At 40.0% G+C, this 27,146-nt stretch overlaps 1 protein-coding gene and 1 long non-coding RNA gene across 2 annotated transcripts in view; one reads left to right on the top strand and one right to left on the bottom strand.

The window, feature by feature from the left end:
- Positions 1 to 273: 273 nt before the first annotated feature.
- The window catches only part of LOC148028997 (DNA repair protein RAD16-like), a 99,127-nt gene continuing 72,254 nt past the window's right edge, over positions 274 to 27,146 (bottom strand). Inside the window, exons 10-15 of the mRNA XM_087688514.1 lie at positions 1,873 to 1,977; positions 1,691 to 1,783; positions 1,541 to 1,600; positions 1,053 to 1,141; positions 873 to 953; positions 274 to 725 (exon numbers count right to left, since the gene is read on the bottom strand). Coding sequence (XP_087544640.1) covers positions 665 to 725; positions 873 to 953; positions 1,053 to 1,141; positions 1,541 to 1,600; positions 1,691 to 1,783; positions 1,873 to 1,977 — 489 coding nt within the window. The 3' untranslated portion in view covers positions 274 to 664. The remainder of the gene's footprint in view (positions 726 to 872; positions 954 to 1,052; positions 1,142 to 1,540; positions 1,601 to 1,690; positions 1,784 to 1,872; positions 1,978 to 27,146) is intronic.
- LOC148028998 (uncharacterized) lies at positions 7,036 to 9,539 on the top strand. The gene is made up of 3 exons (XR_015692359.1): positions 7,036 to 7,480; positions 8,779 to 8,866; positions 8,977 to 9,539. It is a non-coding gene; the product is annotated as an uncharacterized LOC148028998 (long non-coding RNA).

The following is a 27,146-nucleotide window of genomic DNA, read 5'->3' as shown; positions in this document are numbered from 1 at the left end:
AAAAGCCCAATCAAAAGGAATGCAAGACCTCATTTGAAAAGGTAAAAACAATGGTAGTTTACACCCATCCACTATTTCTTCAAAAACATCAAGATTCTTTAAGACATGTCTATGTGGATTGTTTAGTGCGACATATGCTGAGGTACATTTTATACTCTATTTTCAAGGATGGTTTAGTCATGGACTTTGTTCCTACTTACAATTGCTCAAGCAACATAAATTATTAATAACTACTTAAACAACATGAATAATGAGTGCAATTGTAGACTCTTTCAAGATGATTCAACCATGGAAGTAATCTTGCCTCATCATATCATCCTCCATGTCCCAAGAAATGCTATTTTACACTTTTGATAACTGCTCAACACCGGTTGTTTGTCACTAGGCCTTGGAAAAATAAATTTTGTATCTAACTTCTCTGATCAATTCACCCCTTAAACCTTAGGCTTTAATGGCAAGTTTTTGAAGCTCATGTTATGAAAGCCCCCATTTTCTGGTGACAGCTATAACATCCATATTAAGGCGAGTATCAAAGAGTGCCAGGGGTTCAAAACAATAACTGCATAATTAGACTGGTCACTGCAAAGAAATCAATATCAGGCAGGCAGGCAGGCCATTGGCCAACCTCAAGCCTCAACATCTGAAATGCTTCAAAGTCCAACTGTCACTCGAACAAGTAGTCCAGGTCTCTGAGCGCAAATGCGTCCAAAGAACCTTTGAGTGCCCTGAGATACAAAAATAAAAGCCGACCATCAGCTACCAAAACATCGACTGTCAGCTTCACCCTTGGCTGTGGCACGACAGAGTGAATAATAACGAGAGTGAAGCTGACATGACACAGTGAATAATAATTAAGTCCAAGCAACAATCACCCCTCCGAAATCCTCTTCTTGCTATTTTGTAGCTTTAGAATCCGCTCTTCAATTGTGTTTTCAATGATGAACCTTACAACTCTGAGACAAAGGTTCCAGTAGTTATCATCAGCTGGCTCCTTCCAAGACACATGATGAAAACTTCAAGCACTTTGCCTAGCACTACAAAGAGTTACTTGCCGTGTGGGTTTCCTCTGACCAATTCGATGAATTCGATCCTGTGCTTGTTCTTCTATGGTTGGATTCCACCATGGCTCCATTATAAATGCCTAAAACCACCCGTATCGTAAGACAGATATGGCAAATAGTATTGGATTCCACCATGGGTCCATTATAAATGCCTTATTAAGTATTACTCAAGACATCATGGGATTCTAGCACTTTCTTCCTTTTCCAGACTCACATGGTTTGGCATTATAGACCTATCAACAGGTTATTCATTCACTGACAGGCTTTGTAATAGACTTCCGATTGTTACATATTTTCTGACATGGAAGTCCCTTACATAGCTGCATTGTATTTTGCATTTTGCCTTGGGATATTTGTAGCAAGGAGTCTTATTAATAGAAAATTTTCTCATTCCTTGTAATTTAAAAAAAAAAAGAACAACACACACACACATTCGAGATTACAACTTGAATTGAGAATGGCTAAAGAAAGACAAATACATGGGAGGCTGCTGTGAGATTAATAGCTGTAGCACCAGTCTTGAGACTAATCAGAAGCACCTGCATATCCATCAAATAAGACATGCTTACAGGCACTTGTTGGTCTCCAAAACTGACACAACTGAACTATCAGAGTAATCAGAGTAATACCTTACAACTAGGATCACTGTTAAATCTCCCAATCACTTCATTTTTGCTTGATAGAGTCATGCCACCATCTAGCTTCAAACATTTATGTCCAGACTACAAATACAGTATAAGAAGCAGCTCAAACACATTGTCAATGAACCCAACCAAGCTTCTTTGGAAACCACAATGTCAAAAGGCATTACCTTCTTTAGTTGAATCCAAATCAAATCCAGGAAATCGGTGAACTGGCTGAACACAACCGCTTTTGCTGCAGGATCCCTTTCAAGCATATTCTGAAGTTCTTCCTTCTGCAAGCAGACCTCAAGATCAAGCTTCTAGGTGCAATGCAACTTTCACATGAACATGTTTGCATTTGAGTAAGTAATCTCTTTTTTCGTGTGAGTTGGGGCGGGGGGGGGGGGGGGATGCAGAGAGAGAGAGAGAGAGAGAGAGAGAGAGAGAGAGAGAGAATATATTAACGCCTACTAAAGACCCAAATCTGCCTATGAGAAATATCCATGTGCAAAGGAATATCCTCATGATGTCATGGAAGTGAAAAGTGAAAAATGAAATATTCTGTCTAAATGTGCAATTAGTGCAGGCATCATCATCCAGGCAAGTCCTCAGTGTGTACAAGTATGTCCATCTAGAGACATGAAGCTATATGCATGTGAGATACAACGATGCCATGCAGATCTAACACCATCCAGTAAGTATAGGGGGTGTAAAATGTGATAACTGGGTGGGGGCTCCTAGAACAAGCTCTTGAGTAGCTCCTAGGGGCTGGTGCTGGCTCGGTGGGCCAGGTATGTCTCATGTCGTTATCGAATTTGGATGACCTCTAACTGGTGGGAGTATGGCCTCTTGCTAAATGCACCAGGTCATTGTCTGGCTTGAATCTTCTGTGCTCTCAGTAGGGACAGCCCTATCAATCTCCTTGTCCCTGTATCTGTATGCCCCCTAAGTGGTGCAGATCCCTAATAGAACTCTGTCAAGATTGTTTGTGGTGCTCTCTCTTGCACACCTACTGCCAGTAGGGATCCTCTAACTCTCTGGATCTGTAGTCATATCAGCCCAAGACTGAAGTATCTCTGATCTAATGTATTCACCATCGACTGTATAGTCTGCTGCACCTAAAACAATGTATATCCTCTCTTGTATCTGGGTGTAGGTGCTACACCTGCAGGGAAATGCTCTTCCATCTCCACCTTCTCATGGCACAGTTGACGGATTCTCTCCCCCTTGATACTCGTGAGGCCTTGCATGTAACAATCCACGTACAAGGGTCTAGTAATGAATCCATTCTCGGTGAGGGTCATGAAAAGGTCTCTGTAATGCTGCATCTTTGTGGGAAGAGGAGTCTGGGGTGCCACCCATGTCCTGTATGTGTCTTTGACACAAGTTCTGCCTAATGATCATGTTCCACTTTGTTCATGAGAGTTGGACAAAAGGTTGAGTCAAGGTCATACTAGAAGGGAAGTAGGCTCATCATGTCAATGTCATACCTAGCCAACAGCTTCTCCACCTGGAAGTACCATGAGCTCTCACATCCCTCACGGGCGGTCTGTCTAGAGGCCTCCAATGTTCTTCGTGTAACTTGTTGGATGTCATGTCCTGTACTCATTGTATAAAAGTGATGATTTGGAAAAGAGCCTCTATCTCCATGGGCATTGCAACAAACTCTACTCTGAGAATCTCATGGGGCACTGAGGGTTTGTTGCATATCATCCGTGACAATAGAATAATCTAGGGCCACTCTATCTGTGTCTAAACTTATGTGGCTAGTCTGGGGGCCCAAACAGCTGCTGAATACGTGAGAGCTAGGGTGGCCATGGTGTCAAATAGCCACTGCCTGGTATATGGAACTCTCTCTCTAAATACGCCAATGAGGCATATCCCTTGGTGAGACAATCTCATGCCGCTTGCATCATGGAAAAGTGGCTTGATATGGCAGTAAAAGTGACTCCCAAGTAAACATATGAGCTCACCATCTCCACTGGCTGTCCATACAGAGTGAAAGATGATCCCCCTACGGATTTGCACTGATGTGTGGAAAATGAGGACCTTGGTTTTCCCAAGGTTCATTGGCAATCCTTTGTCTAGGCAAAACTTGTGGAGGGCTTTGAGGTGTCTTTGAAGCCCCTCTTGTGTCTCTGAAATCAAAACAATATCATCAGCATACAATGTAATGTGGATATGAATACCTGCCATGCCCAAACCAGCTCCTCCTCCTTTGGTGATGTAGTCCATCATCTCATTGATGTATAGTTCAAATAAAGTAGGTAACAATGGGCAGCCCTGCTTCACTCCAATGGTGCTAGCCATCTCTCCAAACATTCCTCTGGGGCATCTGACTCATCCCTCTACCCACTCACACAGAGCATATATGCCCCATATCATATTTGATGGCACTCCCAGAGTCAATAGGCGCTGTAGTACTCTATCCCTCTGCACCGTATCAAAAGCTTGTGAAAACCCACAAAGCAACAATATAATATCTATCTCCTGATCTGGGCATGCTCAATTATGCATCACATGGTGAAAATATGGTCAACTGTGGAGAAGCCATGTCTAAAACTTGCCTGTCCTGTTGCTCGCATGGAATTGATCATTGTTCCATATAACTTGGCCAACAAATGACCAATCCAATCATGACAGTTCAATAGTTTCCTGGATTAAAGAGATCCCCAATCTTATGGGTAAGCACAATGGTGTGCACAGTCCACTTGTCTGGAAATCCTTCTACCAGGGCCATGTTGAACATGAGAGCAATGAATGGTGCAAGAACCTCTGCTGCATATATGAGATGCTCCCCCTGGGTATGTGTGTGATCAGGCACCCATCCATGCTGTAGCCTCCTAATAGCCCACTCCGCCGTGCTACTCGTCGTGAAGGTTGATGATGTGGGGAATGAATTTGCTGGCTATGGTATGGGAGGCTGGTGTGGTACAGGTGCTCTACATAAGCCTGCCATGTCCTTGGTTCCTCGATCGGCATCTGCCATCTGGGCTAAAGCTCCTTCATGCTACAACCACATCTCTGCTCCTGAATAGTAGGGGAAGGCCCCAAATTTAGCATGTCTCCTTGTACTCTCGCCATTTCCGACAAGTAAAGTGGTGCCCTCTCTAGGCGTCCCTATTACTGATCTGCCCAAGTGCAATCTGCATCCAAAGGTATCTGTACCGTGCCCTGCACTCATCGTACCAAGTGTTTAATTGGGGGGTGGTCCTAGATCGATCCTATACTATGTGTTGGTTATATGCAATGGAAAAAGCTCAAGGTGGTTGCTACTGAGTATAGGACCAAGGTAAGCTATGAGATGAGTGTAGTTAGTGATGGTAATGGGTTCAATTGAAGCAATCTCTCATATACATGGTGTATATAGGTGTTGGCAAGCTCGTCGGTGAAGTAGAAGGTGGTGTGGTCGTAGGTGGAGGTCAGTGTGATAGTGAGGTATGTGTGGTCCGATCCTATGGGCCGTGCTGGTATGTCAAAAGAGGAGACCCTCTCCATCCGTGAAAGGGATGGATCCTAATATGCAGTCGACCGTACTGGATCGTGTGGGCTGGAAACACATCAATGCTCTCGATGAAGGCTAGCTCTCTACCCCGTTATAAATAGTGAGGTGATGACATGCTCCAGCAGATGTCATCCATACTCTGTGTCATCTGGGCCCCAATCCTCCGTATCCTCCTCATCTCGCTCTCTGCAAGGTTCAGTGTGGGTGGAGTATCTTTGACCCCTCAAAATCGTACATCTCGCACTGGTGATCCTAAGTAGGAAAATTGAAGTCCCCTACCAAGAGGACCCCCCAGGGCTCGAAAAGTGTATAATCTCCTCTTTATCCAAAAAGGGTGACTGTGACATCCTCTACTGTCTACAGTCTCTTGTTCCCGTTCCTCTCCCTGCTCCCTCCTCCCCCGTGAATTTGGACCCCTTCAGTGGGACGTAGAATAGTGCAATGTATATATACTGTCCTGGTGATAGCTCAACTCGAATTTATATGTATCGTGCCTCCACATCCCAGGACATGGTGAAGACCCTCCCCCGTAACTCCTGTTAAAAGAGTACAGCCACCCCACTCGACCCACGTGTCGTGCTCTGCTCTCTAGTGCCCTCCCGATAGGCTGACTCCCGAGCGTATCGCCCAATCCGAGGGAGTCCTCTTTCCCTGCTCTGGTGCCTCTCAATACGTAGAATCATGTCTCTATTTGTCATAGCCTTCTCCAATCTCGCTAAGTTTGACCATAATGAGCCATTACAATTCCATATCGGCATTGCTAATGTCTATCTCATAGGCCGTGATTCCCTATTCTATGGCCTTGCTATCAACGATCACTTGACAATCCCTGTAAATAGCCTTTTTCCCTTCCTTGCATGCCCATATGATCCGGGGCTTGCATGCCTTATGCCGCTCCACCTGCATGCAAATCATCCGTGTAAATGGGTTCCCTTTCTTTCAAATCCCTTAGAATCACAGTGGGGAGCATCTCAATAAGTGTAGAATTATAAAAGAAAGAAGATAAATTTTTTCCCTACTTGTCAAAAAGAGAGAGAGAGAGAGCGCATGCGAAAGGACCTAGAATCAGTGCTGCTAGAAATAAATATTTTTCCAAAAAATTTAAAAAACCTTCATGTGGGAAAGATAAGAGGTATTTTGCCAAAATCTATACTGTCACTTAAGGAGAGGTGGGGGACGGGTGCCACGTGGTAGCTCCCCACCTCCCCCACCAAAAAAAAAGAGAATGCGGGGGCGGGTGTCATCATCCATGCGTCTAGCACCCGTCCCCCTGGCAAAAATCGCACCTGCCCAGGCACGGAGCGCCTAGTTTAAAGGTATTGAAGATGGGATTACGTTATACGGTGCGCTACATAGAATAGACTTCGCTATGTAGGGGTGGTGTAGGTGGATAGGGCAGAATGGTCTCAACTGGTGCAAGTGAAGAGGGACGGTGGAGAGAGAGGAGAGTGAGGCAACTATCGAGGATCGACTGTCATGTTGAGTCAAGTGGCACATGCTACCTTCACGTTTTCCTTTTGCGGTGCCACATCATCGACAAGTTGCAGCCCGTCTACCTGCCGACCCTTGCAACTATCTCCCACAGGGTCTTTAGACCCTAGGGAGATGGGATCAACAGTGGACAACGCACCTCCGCCATGCTCCTTGATCTCGGCCGTTGATTCTCTAGGAAGCAAACCCATATTTCGATTGAAAACCCAGTGCAAAAGTTTAAACTTGGGTGCCCAGAAAATGGTCATGAGACTATCGATGTTCCTGGACCCCACTCTGCTATACAAGATGAGACTATCGATGTTCCTGGACCCCACTCTGCTACCAACTTGGATGTGCCTTAAGCTCACATGATTGGCTAGTTAGTGTTCCGTTATTCTTGCCATGACATGACAAACAGCCTATGGGAATTGAAGTTGAGGTCCTTCCCCTTTTCGCTCCATCATCTCCTCTCGCACAACCCCACCTAGCACTTCACAGAAAGCAAGCCTCATCTCCGCCCGGGCTCGCACAAAGCCACGATTTTGCTGCTTCAGTGAAGGCGAGCCTCATCTCCACCCCCCCTCTGGACCGCTCGCACACATCCATGAGCCCCTCCTTAGGGCCGCTCGTAGGATTGCTCTGCGGCTCTGTCGCTCCAAGCTCCAGCCTTGACTCACCTATGTCCACTGTCCAAGCTCAGTGCTCAGTGCTCATATGCTCTCCGATGGAGAGTTTCCATCTCGCTTCTGTAAACTGCCCAGTGCCTATCGCTCCTACAAATTGCCTAGTGCCTAGACGACCATCGAGCACCATTCTTGGTGAGTTGCCTAGGTGACAGGCCTATCCATGACATGAACTAAACGGTGAAGGTAGAGACTATAGGCAAGTCGTGACACTGCAACCTGTGAATTAGGGGCGACATCTTCTTTGTCATCCTTCACGAAGAGTCCAATATTGATCCCATAGCATGCTAGTAGCAGAGGTTGTTTCTCATGTGTTTTACTTATCTTCATTGAGCCTCTTTATTGTACTTTTCATTTACATATTTTCATTATCATTGGACTAGCATGGAATTTCCTTATAGAGTAGTGTCCATTTATGATGTATGTATTTAGAAAATTAAGAGGGAAAGTGGAAATCAAGTGTACAAGAACATTTCCATATGATAGACTCATAGAAAGCTTGTAGAATAGTTCAGACTTATATAGAGAAAGATAACACATCCAAATGATGTGATATGTAAAGTGTATCTAAATTGCCACTTATGTAGAGTATGTGCATGTCTGATCTATATCTGGTGTATGTGTTAGTAGAAGAATGCCCTTTATGAAAATAAGAAGTTGAAAACAAGTGGCTATTTTGAGGAACCCGTCAAATTTAGGCCTTCATTGAAATCTCCATGTATACTTGTGCAAGGACTGCATGCCGTAATGTCGGGTTTATTTTTGGTCTCTATTCGATGATTAAGTTCATGCTAGGCTTACTTTAGGTCGGCATTTGGTGATAATGTTGTGTTTACATTGTAATGCATTCAACCTTATTGAATCTATATTGTCCAATATGTTTGCAAACTTTGTTAATTTTTGGGTATTTGTGCTTTGTTTATAGCAAGGGCTACATGACGGTTGTTACTCCATGAGTAACTTGAGAAATCATCTTAACTTTTGAAAGTATCTCTACACAAACTGATTTTAGGGTCACTTTAACCTAAGAAATTTTCATTCATGTCTCCATCCATTGTCATCCCTTGCGTCGCTACAATTAATAAAAAATGACATTTGGTTATAAAGACATGTGAACACACTTTGGAAATTATGAATGACAATTCTAATATGTTGAGGATTGTAATTTGTTGGACATGTAAGGAAGGCCTTCTGTGTAAAAAAATTTATTTGCCTATGACCTAGAAGTAAACCCAAAAGTGAGTATGCCTTCTATGGATGGTAAAGCGACCGAACATGAATGTGTCATGGATTATGATTCTTGTTTATGATAGTGGTTTATTGTGATTTAGTGTTGATTCTTCTCTTCTTTTGTGCTTGGTCTTTGGTTTTGTTGGGGTTTTAAGGTTGATCATTTTCTTATTTTGTATAACATGAATCGTGACGTTTGTTAGGCACTTGGCTATGGCACCATGCACAAGGGGTCAGTCCTTGCAAGCTCAGTCCCAATGAGACCCTCCACGCACACGATCAAAGAAGACTGTAAGTTTCATTTATCTTTTGGTTTCTACTTTCAATGGATTGTATTGATTTGTAATGATTGCATGAGGGGTGCTTCCATTTTATTTTTGTATGTGACATTATATTCTCAGTCTTGTGAAAGCCACAACGAGCATGTTGCACCCCCACCACATGATGATGGTGCCATCTTCGAGAATCACTCATCGGTAAGAGTTTTTCAATACCATGCATTGTGCTCGATGGCATTATGGTGCTCTCTAAGATTTTGGCATTGTGATGTGGTAGCCACTCACTACGCATATGCTTGCTTAGGGTCACTCTCCCTGATCGCTCTCAAGCCCGCACTGCCCTGCTAACATCCTCTGCCTAAAGAGACATGTGAACATGAAGAGGAGGATCATCATGGTCGTCCACTTAAGGGATGAGCATGGTATCCAAATAGATATTCCTCTAGTCGCCCTATTGGTACCACACACACTCATGTTGTTGTTGATGCATGGCTTCACCATGCCAAGACTCGGTTTAGAAACTTGGAGAGAAAATTAGAGCTATCCCGTAAGAAGAACGAGAGAGGGAAATATGCAAGAGCAAGATACTTATGGACTTGATAGAGGAGGAGGAGCATACCATGACACAAGAGGAGTTCGTAGCTGCTTTTGTGAGAAGGGTCATGGGCCAGTAAGATTCAAAGAAAGAGCATCGCATCCAACACATACAAAAGCATATTGCCGAGGGATATAATAAGCATATGCATATCTAGTATTTATTCTCTTATGAGCAATGCAATATTTTGGTTTAATTATCTCACATTTATTTTAACGCATGTTTAAAAATGACTTGGGTGTGGTTTAGAGATGTCCCACACTAGAGAGCTTGAGGGATTGATGGATGGTGATGTTGATGGGACCGCCTGTGCTGAGGTTGATGCCATCGACCACCATCACCGTGAGTTGGAAGTGAAGGAGCAAAACTTTCAAATGGAGCTAGATGGCTTGTTGCAATGTGGTCCTACCACTGGTGGTGAGGACATGGCTCCCCACATTAGTGTTTATTGTTGATGCTTGTGGAGAATTTTGAGAAATACATGGCTTGTGAGACTTGGATTGTGGACTACTGATTTATGTTGCCCCTAAACATTGGGATTGTAAGTTGATAGGATGAAGCTATTCATGTCCCTTATTCTCTCACCCAAATCACATGCACCCACCCCCACCCCCATCTCCTCCCCTCATGGGATTATTAGCCATGCATCACATTGTGTATATACAATTCGCAGTAGCATGATAAATGTTATGAAAAATGGGTCTCCTGACAAGATGAGGGGGCAAAAAATTGCAGTGTCAAGGTACATCCCTTTCACTTGGTATGCTTTTCATTGCGTATGTTGGTTCTATGTGAAAGTATAATGGAGGATTTGCATTTTAGGTTGGACTCTTGTGTGCACATTGATTTTGTGGCATCATGGTCGAGGCTGCATGTTGATATTAACAAGGCCTTAATTGATGCCTTGCTTTGCACCGAAGAGGCATCAACACGCACCGTGAATCTATTTTCCATGTGAGTAGTACATTGTGCAATATGTGGTGTTGAGAGTTTAGGGTAATATCATAATCCACATTACTAACAATAGTTTTGGTTCTAGATGGATGGAGCATGTGCTTCTGAGACAACACACACATGATGCGTTCTTTGTCGATAGTTTGTGGTATCAATAGTAATTGACCATGATCAAGGAGCATGGCACCGTTGCATTGAAGACTTACTTTGACGACACCAATCCCACAAGAGACTTTTATTTTCTTCCCAATGGTTTTGAGGTTTGTATGGCATGCGGCCAAATTCTTATTTGCAAGGAACTTCCACTTGATCTTGATGGCATGACATGCATTCTTACTTTGTTGTAAATCGCATTGGAGCCTATTTGTTATCTAAAACCCTACGTTCAAAAGGGTCAATAAATTTCATGATGATCGAGGTGCCATCGTATACCTCAATTCATTAGGGTGCACTGATCCCATGGAATGCTTGCCCCTTGTATATAGGTATAATGAACCCACCCAACCCCATATGCATGTGTGGATTGTGATGTTATTCCACCTATTGTTTTTTTAATCACTCGTGTGTATGTGTTCTAGGGTTGTGTTTGTATGGTCTAGGCATTGCACAAACACGGAATGTGCCAACATGTTGTCAAAAGTGGATCAAATAAAGCTTGTGCACATAAAGGTTTACTTTATGAACATCGCATAAGGATCACTCATGGTTTCGAGATTAGGGTTAAAGGCCTATCTAACCTTCTTGTTGTGTTTTGCTATAACTAGGGCCCTTAACAAACAAATGCATTGGATTGCGGGTTCTACGTGATGGCTTATATGAGAAGCATCATCGAGGGTGGGGTGATTAGAAAGCCACCAAAGTACTAGGTAAGAAATTACGCTTTAAGGACTAATCTTTATCAGGAGGATTGATCTATTGCAATTGAGAGTCATAAACTTACCAATGCTTAAACATGTTGTATCACCCAAGAGAAGAGATTATTGGCAGTCATCCATGCACTTAAAGCATGGTGTCATTATTTGTATGGTGCCATGTTTATTATTTTGATGGACCACCATTCATTAGAATACCTTTGTAATTAGTCCAATCTTTGTGGTTGCAATGCGAGATGGGTAGCGCTTATGCAAGAGTTTGACTTTAAAATTCGCTATATAAGAAAGAGCACAACTAATATGGTTACCAATACTCTTAGTCAAATTCTTGAAATTAATGCCTTATTATTTTCCAAAATCTTAAATGATTTTTATATTTCCCTCAAGGGACGTTCCCAAACTAATCTTCACTTTGGTAAGACTCGGCAATAATTCAAGAGGGATCTTTAGCAATCTGAATGTACAAAGGTTGGCTATTGAGAGAAAGATTGCAAAAAAATATTCCAGTTATAATGGATTACTTTCTAAACAAGGCAAAGTGTATGTGCACAATAATCAAGATATTTACAAGAAAATTTTATATGAGTATCACGATGCACCAAGCACCGGACATCAATTTTTGGCCTTGGTTACTTGCTACTTTTATTGACCGTATATTGAGACTATGGTTGAGTCTTATGAACCCGCAGTGTCAACTTAATAATGCTAAATGGCATAAATAGGTAGAGATGTCGTATCCTTAGAAAATTTCCAATAGAAAGTGGAGTAGCATTTCTATGGATTTTGTAGTAGGATTGCCCCTTACAAATCAAGGTTACAATGCAATCTGGATTGTGGTTGACTGATTGATGAAAATGACTCCATTCATTTCTACAAAGACAATTGTAAAAAACCACAAGCTTGCTAGTCTCTTTACCAAACATCTTTATAGACTTTATGGTTTGCTTGTTGAAATAGTCATTGATCTAGATCTTAAGTTCACTTGTTATTTTTGGCAATTTTTTTTTCAAAAAATAAAAAATAAATTGTCCATATCATAAGCAAAACATCTTGAGACCGATGGACAGACCGAAAGGACAAATCAAATCATGGAGATATAATGTGTGTGCATATGTCTCCCATGGACAATTTGATTGTGAGCATTATCTTCCTTAGATTGAGTTTTCTTATAGTAGTGCTAAGCATTTGGCTGGCATTTATAGCCCATCTATGCTTATGCGTAGTTATAAACTGAAACCACCAATTGCTATAAGCTCAGGGCGAAAATGTAATCCCCATAGTTGACTTCTTATATGATATACAAAAGATATTGACAATTGCTAGGGAAATCATTAAAATGACTCAGTATCGTGCCACATTTTATGCTAACCAACATTGTACTCTTTGGGAGCTCCAAGAGGGCATGTGGGTTTACCTTAAAGTTCCAAAGGACTCTGATTTAATGAGTATCGGCAAGAGCTATAAATTGTCTTTGAGGTATTATGGTCCTTTCTAGATTACCAAGAAAATAAGTAGCATATCCTATGAGCTAAATTTATTTAATGAAATTTGAGTTCGCCTTGTGTTTCACATGAGCCGCCTGAAAGAATGAATGCGACAAGGTGAACTAATTGTTTTGATTGAGGAAATCCTGTGGCTTGAGGATCTTGCTCGTTATATCCGTGGATATCCAAATGGATGCTACTAATAATGGTCACAATGGCCATGAAGTGACTTAGTGTGAGTACACTAAGGGCACTTCGGGATTAGGAAAATTGAGTTCTATTTATAGGACTCAAATCCATATTGGATATATTCATTGTGTGATCACTACTCTTGGACTCTTGACCCATTGGTTGATGTAGCTATATGTTAGGGGTAAAGATTCTTGTGCCTAACTACCCATGTGTTCATTACACTAACAATACCCGCACACTTATACATTGTAGGTGGCGAGTGTCCATCACTATTACTTCATTCTTTAAAGTTTTGTTGACATTTGAATAAGGGAAGGCCAATTACACATTGTGACTATTGAAGCTCCCACATATGGCATCTCTCTCTCTTACTCTCTTGCTCCATCGGCAATTACTCTTGCTTATCTTTGCTTTTTCTTGTGTGCTTGTTCTTAAGCTCTATCTCTCTAGTATCAAAGCCAAACATTCAAGGAACCTTTTCATCATTTGCTTCAGCCTGGATTCAAAGCTTCAACTCAAGGTTTCATGACAGCCATTGTTTCTTCCTCTTAATGTATGCATTGAGTCTTTTTTTTTCGATTTGTTCTAGCTTACTCCACGCTTGTTGAGTAGCTTTCCAAGGCTTAGTTGTGCCTTGTTGATTGATTAAACTAAGGAGAAGCCATTTTATCCACTTTGAGTGGATATAGAGCATGCTGTAGAGATCATGGGCAGTTATGGCAACTTGACAATACTGGCATATTTTGGCCATAACTTTTGCATATGGTATTGGATTTAGACGTTCTATGGCTAGAAACAAAGAGTGCAATGAGAGCTACAATTCTAGCACTTATAGATTTGATTCTATGTATTTTTGGTTCTCTGTTTCACAAAATAAATTAGTTCAAGTCTAGATAGTAGACAACAAATTCCATGATGCATGCTTGATGCTTTAGGGATGTTATTTTGGTGCTCAAATGGTATGGTTATGCTTTTGGGACTAATTTGAGCTAATAACTCATATTTCACAATCATTTTAATACTATAATAACAAGGTAGCAAGCATTCATCATCAGTGAAAGCTTATGCTTAATGTTCATTGATGCTTTACAAAATACTCATTGGATGTACCGCTACTTTGGTTGTTATGTATACTTTCGATATGCCATGGCATGCTTTTGAGCTAAGATTTGGGCTCTGTTCCATTGATCTTGGCTATGGTTACATGCTTTGGTTGCTTCAATGACTTATGAGATTACAGACTTGAAGATGTTAAGACTTCAAGCTCTTTTATATTTTAAATTAGTATGTGTGTAACCGACACTATGTCACTTGTCATATGTCTAGCTATATCAGCAAGTGTGAGACATTAAATAAGTTGATGACTTTAGGCTGTGTGTGAATGGTTTGTAAGATCTTTAGTGTGTTGTATTCACTTTGATTATGTGTTATGGAATAATTAAGGAAATGAGATGAGAGCACACTGCTCCTCTTTGTTGCTCCAACCCTTCTCTCTATCTCTCAATAGTATGGAGAGAAAAGGTAGATCTATATAGGATTATGTCACAGAGATTAAGACTATTGCAAATTAGCTGGCATCCATTGGCACACAGGTTGAGGATGAAGACATGGTTGGAGTGACATTAAATGGCTTGGGATCTGAATATAAGTCATTTGATACTTCCATATCTATGCGGGCTAAAATGCCACATTTCAATGAGCTTGTTGCATTGCTCATTCATGAGGAAGTTAAACTTGGCTTGGCTACACGCTCTAGCAGCTCCAAGAGCAAGGACGACGTCTTTTATTCACATCAACGTGGCCATGGTAGTCATGGTAGAGGTTATGGTTTTGGCAAAGGAGGCCATCAACATGTATCTTATGGCAATAATAACTAGCAAGGTTCAAATGCAAGAGGTGGAAATTTCAGAGGCAAGGGGAGATCTAGCTCTAGAGGTAGAGGCTCCTAGCAGCAACAGCGTCCATCTAACAATCCTAATAAGGATAAGGATTGTCACTACTGTGGAAAGTACAATCATATTACCAAGGACTACTGGAAGAAGTAGGGCAACCAAAAGGATAAGCAGCATGGACATTATGTATCATCCAGTCAGACAGATAATGCTTCTTGGGATAGATTGTTTGCCATGACATATGTGAAAGACAGGCCTGTTGAGAAGTCTACTGAGGATGCTATTTGGTATATTGATCCGGGGGCATCGAATCATATGACCCTTCTTCATGGTGACTGGTTTATTGACATGGTGCCTAAGAGGAATGGCTATGTATACATAGGGGATGACACACAGCAAAGCATTGAACATAAAGGCAAAGTGCCTTTAGTAATCCATGATGGCAAGAAAAAGAACTTGCATGATGTATTGCATGTCCCACCAATTACTAAAAATCTGTTATCTGTGGGCTAGATGACTGAGCAGAATTTGCAGGTTAGATTTTATAAGGATGGTTGCTTCATTGAGGAGTTTGATAATGGCTACAAATTGATTGCTCATGGTCATAGGAATGGCAAGATGTTTACACTTGATGCCACTTTGCCACAATTGAAATCAGCCATGTTTGCCCATGGCTTAGGCACAATTAGAGATTTAGAAATATGGCATAAGAGAGTGGTACATATTAATCTTTAGCGGCTATAAATGATGTAGAAGAAATAACTTGTTACAAGTCTACCCAAGTTTGTCTACACAGATATTGGTCATGACTGTGATGCTTGTCAGTTTGGTAAACAGTCAAGGTTGCTATTTGTCAAGCATGTAAGAAATAGTAAGAAACTCTTGCAGTTGGTTCACTCTGATGTGTGGGGGCAAGCCCATAATGCATCTATGGGAGGCTCTAAGTATTATGTGACATTCATTGATGACTTCAGTCACTATACTTGGGTTTATATACTGAAAACAAAGGATAAGGTGTTTGCTGTTTTTCAATAATTTAAGCAACATGTTGAAACGGAAATTGATTACTATATCTCTTTTTTGAGATTTGACCTCAGGAAAGTTACTATATGTATATCCTTTACATCACGTGCGTTCAAGGCCCATTTATTAATATCCTTATCTGTAAATTTTTCTTGAATAAAACATAACCCTTTTCTATTCAATCTATAAATAACCCCTTTATATTACATCCTTCTATATGTAAAAAATGTATAAAAATAATATTTTAAAAATACCTTATTTTGAACCCATGTGATGCACACATATATTCTTGAGTAACTTACTCAAGGATTTGACAGTGGTGGGGAGTATGTGTCAAATGAATTTGATAGCTTTTTGGTTGAAAATGGCATACTTAGGCAGCTTACATGCATCTACACTACACAGTAGAATGGGATAGTTAAACAGAAGAACAAGGTCTTAATGAAAGCTGCTCATGCAATGATGAATGAGAAGAAGATGCTACTTTATTATTGGGCTGAGGCTGTTATGGCAACCATGTATATCTTGAACATGACTCCCATTGCAGGTATTCATGATATGATACCATTTGAGAAGCTGTATGGCTACAAGACTGATATCAGTCACATGAAAGTATTTGGTTGTCTTGCTTATGTGCACATTCTTAATAACAAGAGGAAGAAGCTGGATCCAAAATCAAATAAGTGTGTCTTTATTGGTTATTCATAGGAGAAGAAGGCATATAACTTCTATGATCCCTCTACTCGAGAGACACTAGTGAGCAGAGATGTTATCTTTGATGAGATGGCATCTTGGTATGCATCACCTGCTGCATTGCCATCGGATATGCCTTCTACATAGGTTTCTACTACATATGTTTCTACAATTGATTTGCAGCAGAGTATTGCATTGACATGCCCTAGTGGTACAACAATATTTCCATGGACAGGGAGATTGCAAAGCTTTGGCTTACCGTCCACTGACATCACTATATCAGTGAGGGGGAGGTATGATATGGTGGACATCAAAGGGAAAGAGCAAGCTTTTGATGATACATCTGGTGTGATGATACCTCGCAAGATGACTTCAGGCTATGACTTAGTTGACAATGAGCTTGGTATTCTAATTGTGTATATGCTTGGAACTAGGCAGAACAAGTGTATTTCGCCTCATGAGAGAGGGGAATCCAGTAGTACACCACAACTTAGACGCTCGCAGAGAGTCAAGTATACTGTGGATAGGCTGACTTATAGTGGTTACTCTATGAAGCATTATGCTTACATTACAAAAGTGACGGAGGTTAAGGAACTTGCTACATATGCTGAAGCAGTGATGAATAAAAATTGTTGCATAGCTATAGATGAGAAAATATCTGCCTTCGCTGAAAATAGAACATGGGATCATGTAGCACTGCCAGAAGAAAAGAAGACCATTGGTTGTAAATGGGTCTACAAGATTAAATGCAAGTTGGATGGCAATGTAGAGAGATACAAAGGCAAGTTGGTCGCTTAAGGATATGCTCAACAGTATGGATTAGACTATGAGGAAACATTCAACCCTATTGCCAAGATGGAAACCATATGAACAGCGATCGCATTAGTTGCTGCAAAAGGCTCGAAATTGCGTCGGATGGATATTAAGAATGTATTTCTCAATGGTGATTTAATAGAGGATGTTTATATGGATCAGCTTGAAGGGTATGTACACCCTGATTTTCAGCATTATGTGTGCAAGTTGAAACAAGCATTGTATGGGCTAAAGCAGGCTCCAAGGCATGCAAGGATCAACAGTTACTTGCAGAGTTTGGGATCCACTATTGGGCAGGGCTGATCATAGTCTATTTATGAAAAAGCTAGACAAAGGTTTGGTAATGCTGGTTATCTATGTTGATGATTTGATAATTGCAGGTGATGATGACTTGGGGATATGACATGTTATGCGGATGCTGAAATCTGAATTTGATATGAAAGACTTAGGTGATCTGAAGTATTTCTTGGGTATTGAGGTGATCAAGGCTAAAAATAGTTTATGATGGATGCAGAAATACTATGCCATACAAATGCTAAAGAAATATGGCATGGCTGAATATAAACCATTGGATACACCTTTTAATTAGAATGTCAAGTTGGACATTAGCACTGGAGCTGAAATTGATGATGTGACTATGTACATACTGTTGAGATGGCAATCTCAACATGTGCAGACATTGATCATAGACCGCTTGGCTAGATGGGTCTGCACATCTACACTTAGTACGTTGGTGGTCATTATGATACTCACATAGCCACTGACTTATCACTTATTATATTTAGTTTGTTATACCTACCTACATCTGACAAAGATATAACGCTAGTCGATTAGTGTAGTTTGTTATGCATTGTTTGACTTAGTAGGCCACTTTCCTTTATGTTGTATCTTATCTATACTTTGTGTACATTATATAGTGTGTGGAAGAAGAAGAAGAAATCAACAAGAAAATGTTTTTGGCCTCCATCTCTCTTCTTGTGTTCTTGAGTGAGCTTTCTCTTGAGCTTCCTCTCGTGCATATAGCGTATGCTTGGTGCAGCAACTCAAGCAAGTCTCCCCACCACACGATTCTTGACATGGCATCAGAGCCGTGCCACTGAGAGAGGCTAATTTTGAAGGCTAAAGTGAAGGATAAGAAACAAGGTTCGAGCAAGCAAGTAACTAATGCCAGGAGGTATATTCCACGGTGGATTCCGTGAGGTTTTACAGTGGATTTCGTAAACTTTGATGACCGGGGCTCATACACAAAGTGGATTTTTTGTGCGAGAAGTTGATGGGGACGCCTGTCCTTTTTGGGCGTTTCATTAATTTAGTGTGTACATGGGTGATTCCATAGCGGGTGATTCCGCAAAATGCATATTAAATTAATAAACGTTTATGAGTTTTGAGTGCACACTCGTAATAAATTAAGGTTAGGATTTATTTCTAACCAGCTGATTTATTTATGTAGCTGAAGACTGTTAGGTATTCACTTTTGTCGATTTAATTGTATTATTTTACTAACGATTGTGAATGCTTCAGTTGATGTGTAGAGATAACAGCAGTGGCGGAGGAAAGCATTGGAGGATAGCGAGTATTCGATCTATGGATTATATTTTGATAGGCGCCACGCCTATATTTTGGTCATGCCTATTTATTGAGGCATCGATTATTTATTATTATCTTGTATGCGCATGGGTGCACGGTTATGTTATTTCTATTTGGACATTGTATTGGGCGTGCCATACTCTTTGGGCACCATCCATTAGCTTTATTCCTATTTTTGTAAAAGCAAACTCAAAAGCTAAAAGCTTGTTATATTTTTGTAAATTGGGCTATTATTGAGCATGAAGATGAAATATACATAAAATACATGCTTTGTGAAGCACTCACACAAGGCATGGGGGGAGATTGCACCCAATTGGTCTCTTGCTCTTGTCGTTCATGCTTTTTACCTTGTAACTTGTGCAAAAAGTAGAGTTCATTGTTCTTGGGGACCTTCCGGCATTCAATACGCGAGCATACAGCGTCCAATCTGAGCACCAATGGTATCAGAGCGGAGCTGAGATCAAGAGCTTCCAATCACTACCCATCTCGTGCGAAGGCGGAGCTCCTGGAACGATCGGGCTCTACGGTCAATCTCGTCGCGAACCGTCGATACAGGCAGACTTTTGGCGATCAAGAACCCCTGTTTCTGTTATTGGATCGTGAAGGACCGGGCTACAGCGACGGAGGACCACTCCTTCATCTCCTTCATCAAGTTGTGGCTACACAGAGAGATAAGTCATCAATTCTATACTTTTCAAGCTTTAAGATTTAAAGCTTAGAGACTTTAAGAGAAGCTTTAAGCTTAGAATTTGATCCGTCACGTCTCTGAGAACCTTCGAAATTTGTGCGCCGTCATAAAAAACAGCCTCCCCCACGATCTGCGCCGTTTTATCTACCTAAAGCTTAAGCTTAATCAATTAAGCTAAGTCAACTAAGGCTCACTTCTACAAGTCACACACTCCAGGTCACACCCAACAAAATCAAGTTCAGCAAGTATTTTTTTATCAAGTTCTGCAAGTTCCATAAATCGAATAAGTTCTGCAACTCTGCAACTCTATAAGTCACATAAGTTTGCAACTCTGCAAGTCAGACTAGTCAACTGGAGTCAGAACTGACTTGTGCTCAAAACTCCTAGAAGGACTATTCGTGCACAGAAATTCCGAACTGCAAAGTTGTTCATTGGAAGGTACTCTACCCATACGCAGGTTTGCTGAAGCATTTTCAGCATACGAAGAAGGATAAATCACAGATTTTTTGAAGATTGAGAAAGCTATACCCAAAAACACATAAGCCTTATATTCCCGAACTTGAGCTACGCTCATCCCGCTAACCTGATTTTGAGTGAGAAAGGTCTTTTGAGTTTTGCAGAATGACGGAACCACATATGGATGATCTTATGGTGGCTGAAGGCGACTTACCTGAGCCTACGATGGAGCAAAAGCTGGACTTAATCATGATGCAATTGGAAGAAGAACGAAGGGCTAGGCAAGCATTGCAAGTTCAACTGGCAAATTTACAAAGAGCATCTACAGACAAAGAAGAACCTCAAGCTGAAGATCTTATTCGACGTACCATCGACGCAACTCTTGAAGCTCAAACCATATGCAAGGAATGAAAGATAAGTAAAAGAAGTTTCAAATTCCGTACTTTCAATGGCATACGAGAAGGAAAAACTGTTCTAGCATTCATTAGTCAGTTTGATGACTATTTCCATGAGGAAACCTATGCAGAAAAAAATAAAATCAAGTGTGTCACTAATCATTTAGTGGACAGAGCATCTCTTTGGTGGACTATAGTACGCAAGAGCATAGAATGTCTTAATACTTGGGAGAATTTCAAGAAGAAGTTCATGCATAATTTCCTTCCACCGCAATTTCATGAGAAAGCTATTAAGCAATGGGATATTCTGCAACAACGGGATCGTGAGCCTATTCCTCAGTATACAGAGCGTTTTTGGAATGCATTACTCCAGCTACGCATACTTGAAGACGTACCAGAGGCGACACATAAGCGCAAGTATATGTCTGGACTCCTTGGGCATTACTACGCTAAAGTTAACATGTTCAAGCCTGCTACTCTTGAAGATGCCATTTTACTAGCTCACGACACTGAAGATAAGCTACGAGGTAGAGACAGACGGCCACAGTAATTCCAAGCCAATGGTAACTATGGATCTAAACAATTCAATTCCAATTTTAGAAGATTTAATCCAGGTCATTTCTCTTCATCATCTTTCCGCAAAAATTGGGCAAAACCACCTGCATTACCATCCAATGTCAATCAAAACCCTAAGCCTATTCCACAGCCAAATCCAAATGTACCTAGACTTCCCGCCATTGCAAACAATGTAACCAAAGCCAAGCCAATAGTATGCTATAAATGCCACCAGCCTGGACATCTAGCAGCAAATTGTCATTCAAAGAAGCCACCTGCCCATATCAACTACCTTGGAGCAATGGAGGAAGATGAACAAGAAGATATGCCTGACTTCACTGAAGATGAGGACGACACTACTTCTACTTCCGATACTTTACCAGGTATGCCTACTCCACATTCATTATTGACTATGAAATGTTTGGTGCATGGAAAGAAAAAGACTATTTTGCATGATGACGGTAGTACTCATGATTTTATGTCAGCAAAATTAGTAAAAGAATTGAAGTTACAGACTGTACCTACACATTATCGCATCAAAGTTGCATTCTTAGGCACTAGGTATAATGGTACACAGGAAGTGCAAGACTTAGAGATTCAAATTGGTCAATACACTGAAAGAAGAAATTTCTTAGTTGTTCCATTACAATCGAGTGACATTATTTTAGGTATGCCTTGGCGTCACCAGCATAATCCAGATATAGACTATTCCACACACTCAATGAATATTAATTTTCAAGGAAAATCTATTACATTATATGGTATGCATGCATCTAATGTTTTTCCACTGCTTTCGCATACTCAAGCTAAACGTGCATTACGCAAGAGTAGTAAATCTTATCTCATTTGGGTGAATGAATTGCAAGTAAAAGAAAATCATATGCACCCTAGGCATAAAGAATTTCTTGCATATTTTAAGGACTATTTTACTGAAGACCTACCACCTGGTTTACCTCCTTCACGTCCAGAAGACCATAAGATAGATTTGATCCCTGGCACACAACCACCTTGCAAAGCACCATATAGACATAACCAGATAGAGCAAAAAGAAATCCAGAGTCAAGTTGAGGAATTATTAAATAGAGGATTGATTAGACCTAGCAGTTCTCCATTCGGTGCACCTGTTCTGTTAGTCAAGAAAAAGAATAATACCTATCGTATGTGCATTGACTATCGAGCTTTAAATAAGATCACTATAAAGAATAGGTATCCTATTCCTAGAGTTGATGACCTTATGGACAAACTGCAAGGATTTGCTATATTTAGTAAAATAGACCTTAAGTCTGGTTATCATCAGGTGAGACTAGATAAGTCTGACATATTCAAGACTGCATTTAGAACACAGTTTGGTCATTACGAATTTTTAGTGATGCCATTTGGATTGACTAATGCACCTGTTACGTTTAGTAGAATGATGAACCGTATATTTCTGAAATATCAGTATAATTGTGTAATTGTCTTCTTTGATGATATTTTGGTGTTTAGTCAAAATGAGAAAGAATATTATGAGCATTTGTCATTGGTTTTTCAGTTATTGAAAGAAAATCAACTGTATGCAAATCCTGAAAAGAGTGAATTCTTTAAAACAGAAATTGAGTATTTAGGTCATATTGTATCATTTGATGGAATTAAAGTTGATCCTAAGAAAATTGATGCAATATTGAATTGGCATGTACCTAAAAACGTACATGAGTTACGCTCATTCCTTGGTCTTGCTAGTTTCTATAGGAAGTTTGTACGTAATTTTTCATTACTTGCTTTACCATTAACCAAACTTCTGAAGAAAGGAATTGTTTATCATTGGACCGAAAATCAACAGAAATCCTTTGACTTACTGAAACATGCATTAACCCATGCCCCTGTTCTACAGTTGCCTGATTTTAATAGACCATTCTGTCTAGTAGTGACCGATGCTAGTGGATCAGGAATAGGAGCTGTACTTATGCAAGACAATCATCCTATAGCCTATTCTAGTTGTAAGTCGAAACCCTCTGAACTGAAATATTCCACATATGACAAAGAACTATTAGCAGTTGTACAAGCATTAAGACAGTGGAAATACTATTTAATGGGTTCAAAATTTATGATTAAGACCGATCAGCAAAGTATTAGACATTTACTTAGCCAACCCCAAATCTCTGACCGTCATATCAAATGGGCCTCCTTTATTCAAAGTTTTCATCCTATCATTCAATACCAACCCAGAAAAGAAAATGTAGTGGGTGATGCATTGAGTAGAAGACCTGCCATTCATAATATTTCTGTTATATCTTTTGATTCTTTGATTGCTATGAAAGATATATATCATCAGGATATTACTTTTCATGCTAATTGGAATAAATTAGTTCAAAATAATTTGATTCCTATTGATTCATTGTCATATAATGATGGATTTATGTTTCATGAAAAAAGATTGTGTGTTACAATTCTATTCCGATCTTTTGTTTTGAATGAAATTCATTGTCCCCCATATCAAGGTCATAGAGGTATCATATATACCTTACGTGCATTAACTGAAGATTTTTATTGGCCACATATGGATGCTGATGTATCTAACTTTGTTTCTGAATGTTTGATTTGTCAAAGAGTTAAGAGACATCATGGTAAACAGTATGGATTACTTATGCCTTTGTCTATTCCATCTAAACCTTGGGAACAAATTTCTATGGATTTCATTACTGGTTTACCTAATACTAAATCTAACCATGATATGATTTGGACAGTTTTAGATAGATTTAGTAAACAAGCATATTTCATTCTATGTAAGAAAACTTTAATAGCATCACAAGCAGCACAATTGTTTTTGAAAACTGTTTTTACTAACCATGGATTGCCAAAAGTTATTATTTCAGATCGTGATTCTAGATTTTGTAACAACTTTTGGATTACTCTCTTTGCTAACCTAGGCACAAAGATTGATTTCTCATCTGCATTTCATCCAGAAACTAATGGACAAACAGAAGCCACTAATAGCACTATTTTAGATCTTTTACGTGCATATATTATCTCTAAACCTCAGACATGAGACACACATTTGCATTTATTACAGTTTGCATATAACAATACACCACACACATCTACAAAGAAAGCACCGTTTGAAGTCATTTATGAATATAGACTATCTACACCTGTGGCATCTTTGTCAAATAGAATTCAAAGTGCTGATGATATTGCTAGTATGCAAAACACTATTTTTGATGAGGTTCAAGATATGATTGCTAAAGCCCAGTAGTCATATACCAAACAAGCCAACAAGAAAAGACAAGCAATGAGTTTCAAAGTTGATGACTATGTTTGGTTGAGAATAGAAAAACGTAGACTACAAAGTGTAGATAGACATCTATTTGTCAAATTAGCCCCCAAATTCTATGGACCATTTAGGATCATTCATAAAATTAATGATAATGCATTCAAGTTAGAATTATCACCTCATTGGAAAATTCACAACACATTTCACATTAGTTTATTGAGACCATTTAGAGGCCAATTACGTGTACACCCTGTTTATGAAAACCCACCTTTATTAGAGGAAGAGACTGAAATACTTGAACCAGAAGCTATTATAGACACTGACTTTATGACCACTAGAACTGGCCGAAGATATTCTAGATATCTAGTTAAATTTAAGAACCATCCTGTAGAGGAAGCACAATGGATGCACGCTAGAGACTTAAATGCTTTCACCACTCTGTTAGCTCCACATTGAGCTAATAGCAATTGAGGTCAATTGCTATCCCACCCCGGGGGTATAATGCCAGGAGGCATATTCCACGGTGGATTCCGTGAGGTATTACGGTGGATTCCGTAAAATTTGATGACCGGGGCTCATACACAAAGTGGATTCTTTGTGCGAGAAGTTGATGGGGACACCTATCCTTTTCGAGCATTTCATTAATTTAGTGTGTACATGGGTGATTCCATAGCGGGTGATTCCGCAAAATACATATTAAATTAATAAACGTTTATGAGTTTTGAGTGCGCACTCGTAATAAATTAAGGTTAGGATTTATTTCTAACCAGCTGATTTATTTATGTAGCTGAAGACTGCTAGGTATTCACTTTTGTCGGTTTAATTGTATTATTTTACTAATGATTGTGAATGCTTCAGTTGATGTGTAGAGATAGCAGCAGTGGCGGAGGAAAGCACTGGAGGATAGCGAGTATTCGATCTATGGATTATATTTTGATAGGCGCCACGCCTATATTTTGGTCATGCCTATTTATTGAGACATCGATTATTTATTATTATCTTGTATGCGCATGGGCTCACGGTTATGTTATTTCTATTTGGACATTGTATTGGGCGTGCCAGACTCTTTGGGCACCGTCCATTAGCTTTATTCCTATTTTTGTAAAAGAAAACTCAAAAGCTAAAAGCTTGTTATATTTTTGTAAATTGGGCTATTATTGAGCATGAAGATGAAATATACATAAAATACATGCTTTGTGAAGTGCTCACACAAGGCATGGGGGGAGATTGCACCCAATTGGTCTCTTGCTCTTGTCGTTCATGCTTTTTACCTTGTAACTTGTGCAAAAAGTAGAGTTCATTGTTCTTGGGGACCTTCCGGCATTCACTACGAGAGCATACAATGTCCGATCTGCGCACTAGTAACGGGTAAAAAGCTCTCATATTCTTACATTCTCTCTCTTGGACTAGCCTGTGGAGGCACCAAAAGTAGGGTAGAGAGAGAATCGCAGATTGCTATGAGGTTCAGTGTGTGAGCAGAACAATGTATATTCTAGAGAATAGCCCTTTAGAACTGGCCATAGTTCTTTTTGGTATTTGAGGTTGTTTAAGGCCCCGTTTTAGAGCTGTAAGGCTGCGAATAGCAGTGTCAAGGTACTTTGTGATTCTGACTATATTGACAGAAAGTGGGTGCATAGGTTGTTACAGATTTCAAATCTATAATTTTTGAGGTGTTTACCAAGAACCAAACATAGGGCTTATTTGCAAACAGGTTGTAGATTACATGTACTATTGAGCAATCAGTGAAAAAGGTTACTTGATGTATTGCTCTGCACTTGTTGTGAAAGGGAGTAGAAGACTAGCTTGTTGTGTTGCATCCTTTTTTGTGATAATGGTAGATAATTTTGGAAATTCCATTATTGACAAGCTCGATAAGAACAATATCCTTCATGGAAGTTCTGTGTGACGAACTTCCTCATCGAAAAGGCCCTTTATGCATTTGTTTCAGGTGAAGAAAATGAGCCAGAGTTGGGTATCCCTCCGACTGCAGATGAATTAAAAGCATGGAAAAAATGGAATGCAAAAGACAAAAAGGTGATGTACTAGTTATCTGCATTCATTCATAATATGATGTTGGGACATATCAAGAATGCAGAAACTTCACTTGTTGAAATAGAAACAAGCTTGAAAGTGAGGTGCTTGAGATCAGATATAGGGAAAGAGTACCTCTCTAATGAGTTTAGTGATTTTTTGAGGACTCATGGGATAAAGAGGCAATTTACTTGCAGGTATACCCCACAAAAAAATGGGGTTGCGTAAAGAAAAAACAAGCATATTGTAGAAGTTGCACGGGCATTAATGGTTGAAAAGAATATGCCTTTTTTTTTTGTCTAGAGCTATTCATAGGGCTGTCTATATTATGAACAGAACCCCCACAACTGCAGTTCATGGGATGACTCCTGAAGAATGCTTTACTGGAAAGAAGCCCGATGTATGACACGAAGGTATTTGGATGTGTTGCATATGTTCATGTGCCAGATGAGCTACGGAAGAAGCTTAATCCAAAGGCTGAAAAATGTATTTTTATTGGATACTCTTTAGAGCAGAAAGGGTATCATTGTTATAACCCTATCATAGGTGATTTCAGAGTGAGCAGATATGTTATTTTTGATGAGATGAGCAGTTGGTATGTACCTGCTGGTGATGTATTAGATGATGGTAATGATCATGATAGCTATGTGCAAAAAGAAAAGCAAGAATTGTGGATTCTTAGTGGACCAAAAACATCATCTAGTACTACACCTACAATAAGCCCTTGGTCTGGGAGACTAAGGGGTAGCCCCACATATTTAGGTGGATCTATAACTGTTGCACACAAAGACAAAGGAAAGAAGAAAGTGTTGG

Source organism: Lygodium microphyllum, chromosome 11 (assembly GCF_053477565.2).
Source record: "Lygodium microphyllum isolate KBCC chromosome 11, Lygodium_microphyllum_v1.1.10, whole genome shotgun sequence".
NCBI lineage: Eukaryota > Viridiplantae > Streptophyta > Polypodiopsida > Schizaeales > Lygodiaceae > Lygodium > Lygodium microphyllum.
The sequence above is the reverse complement of the archived record's forward strand: the minus strand, read 5'-3'. Positions and strand labels throughout refer to the sequence as shown.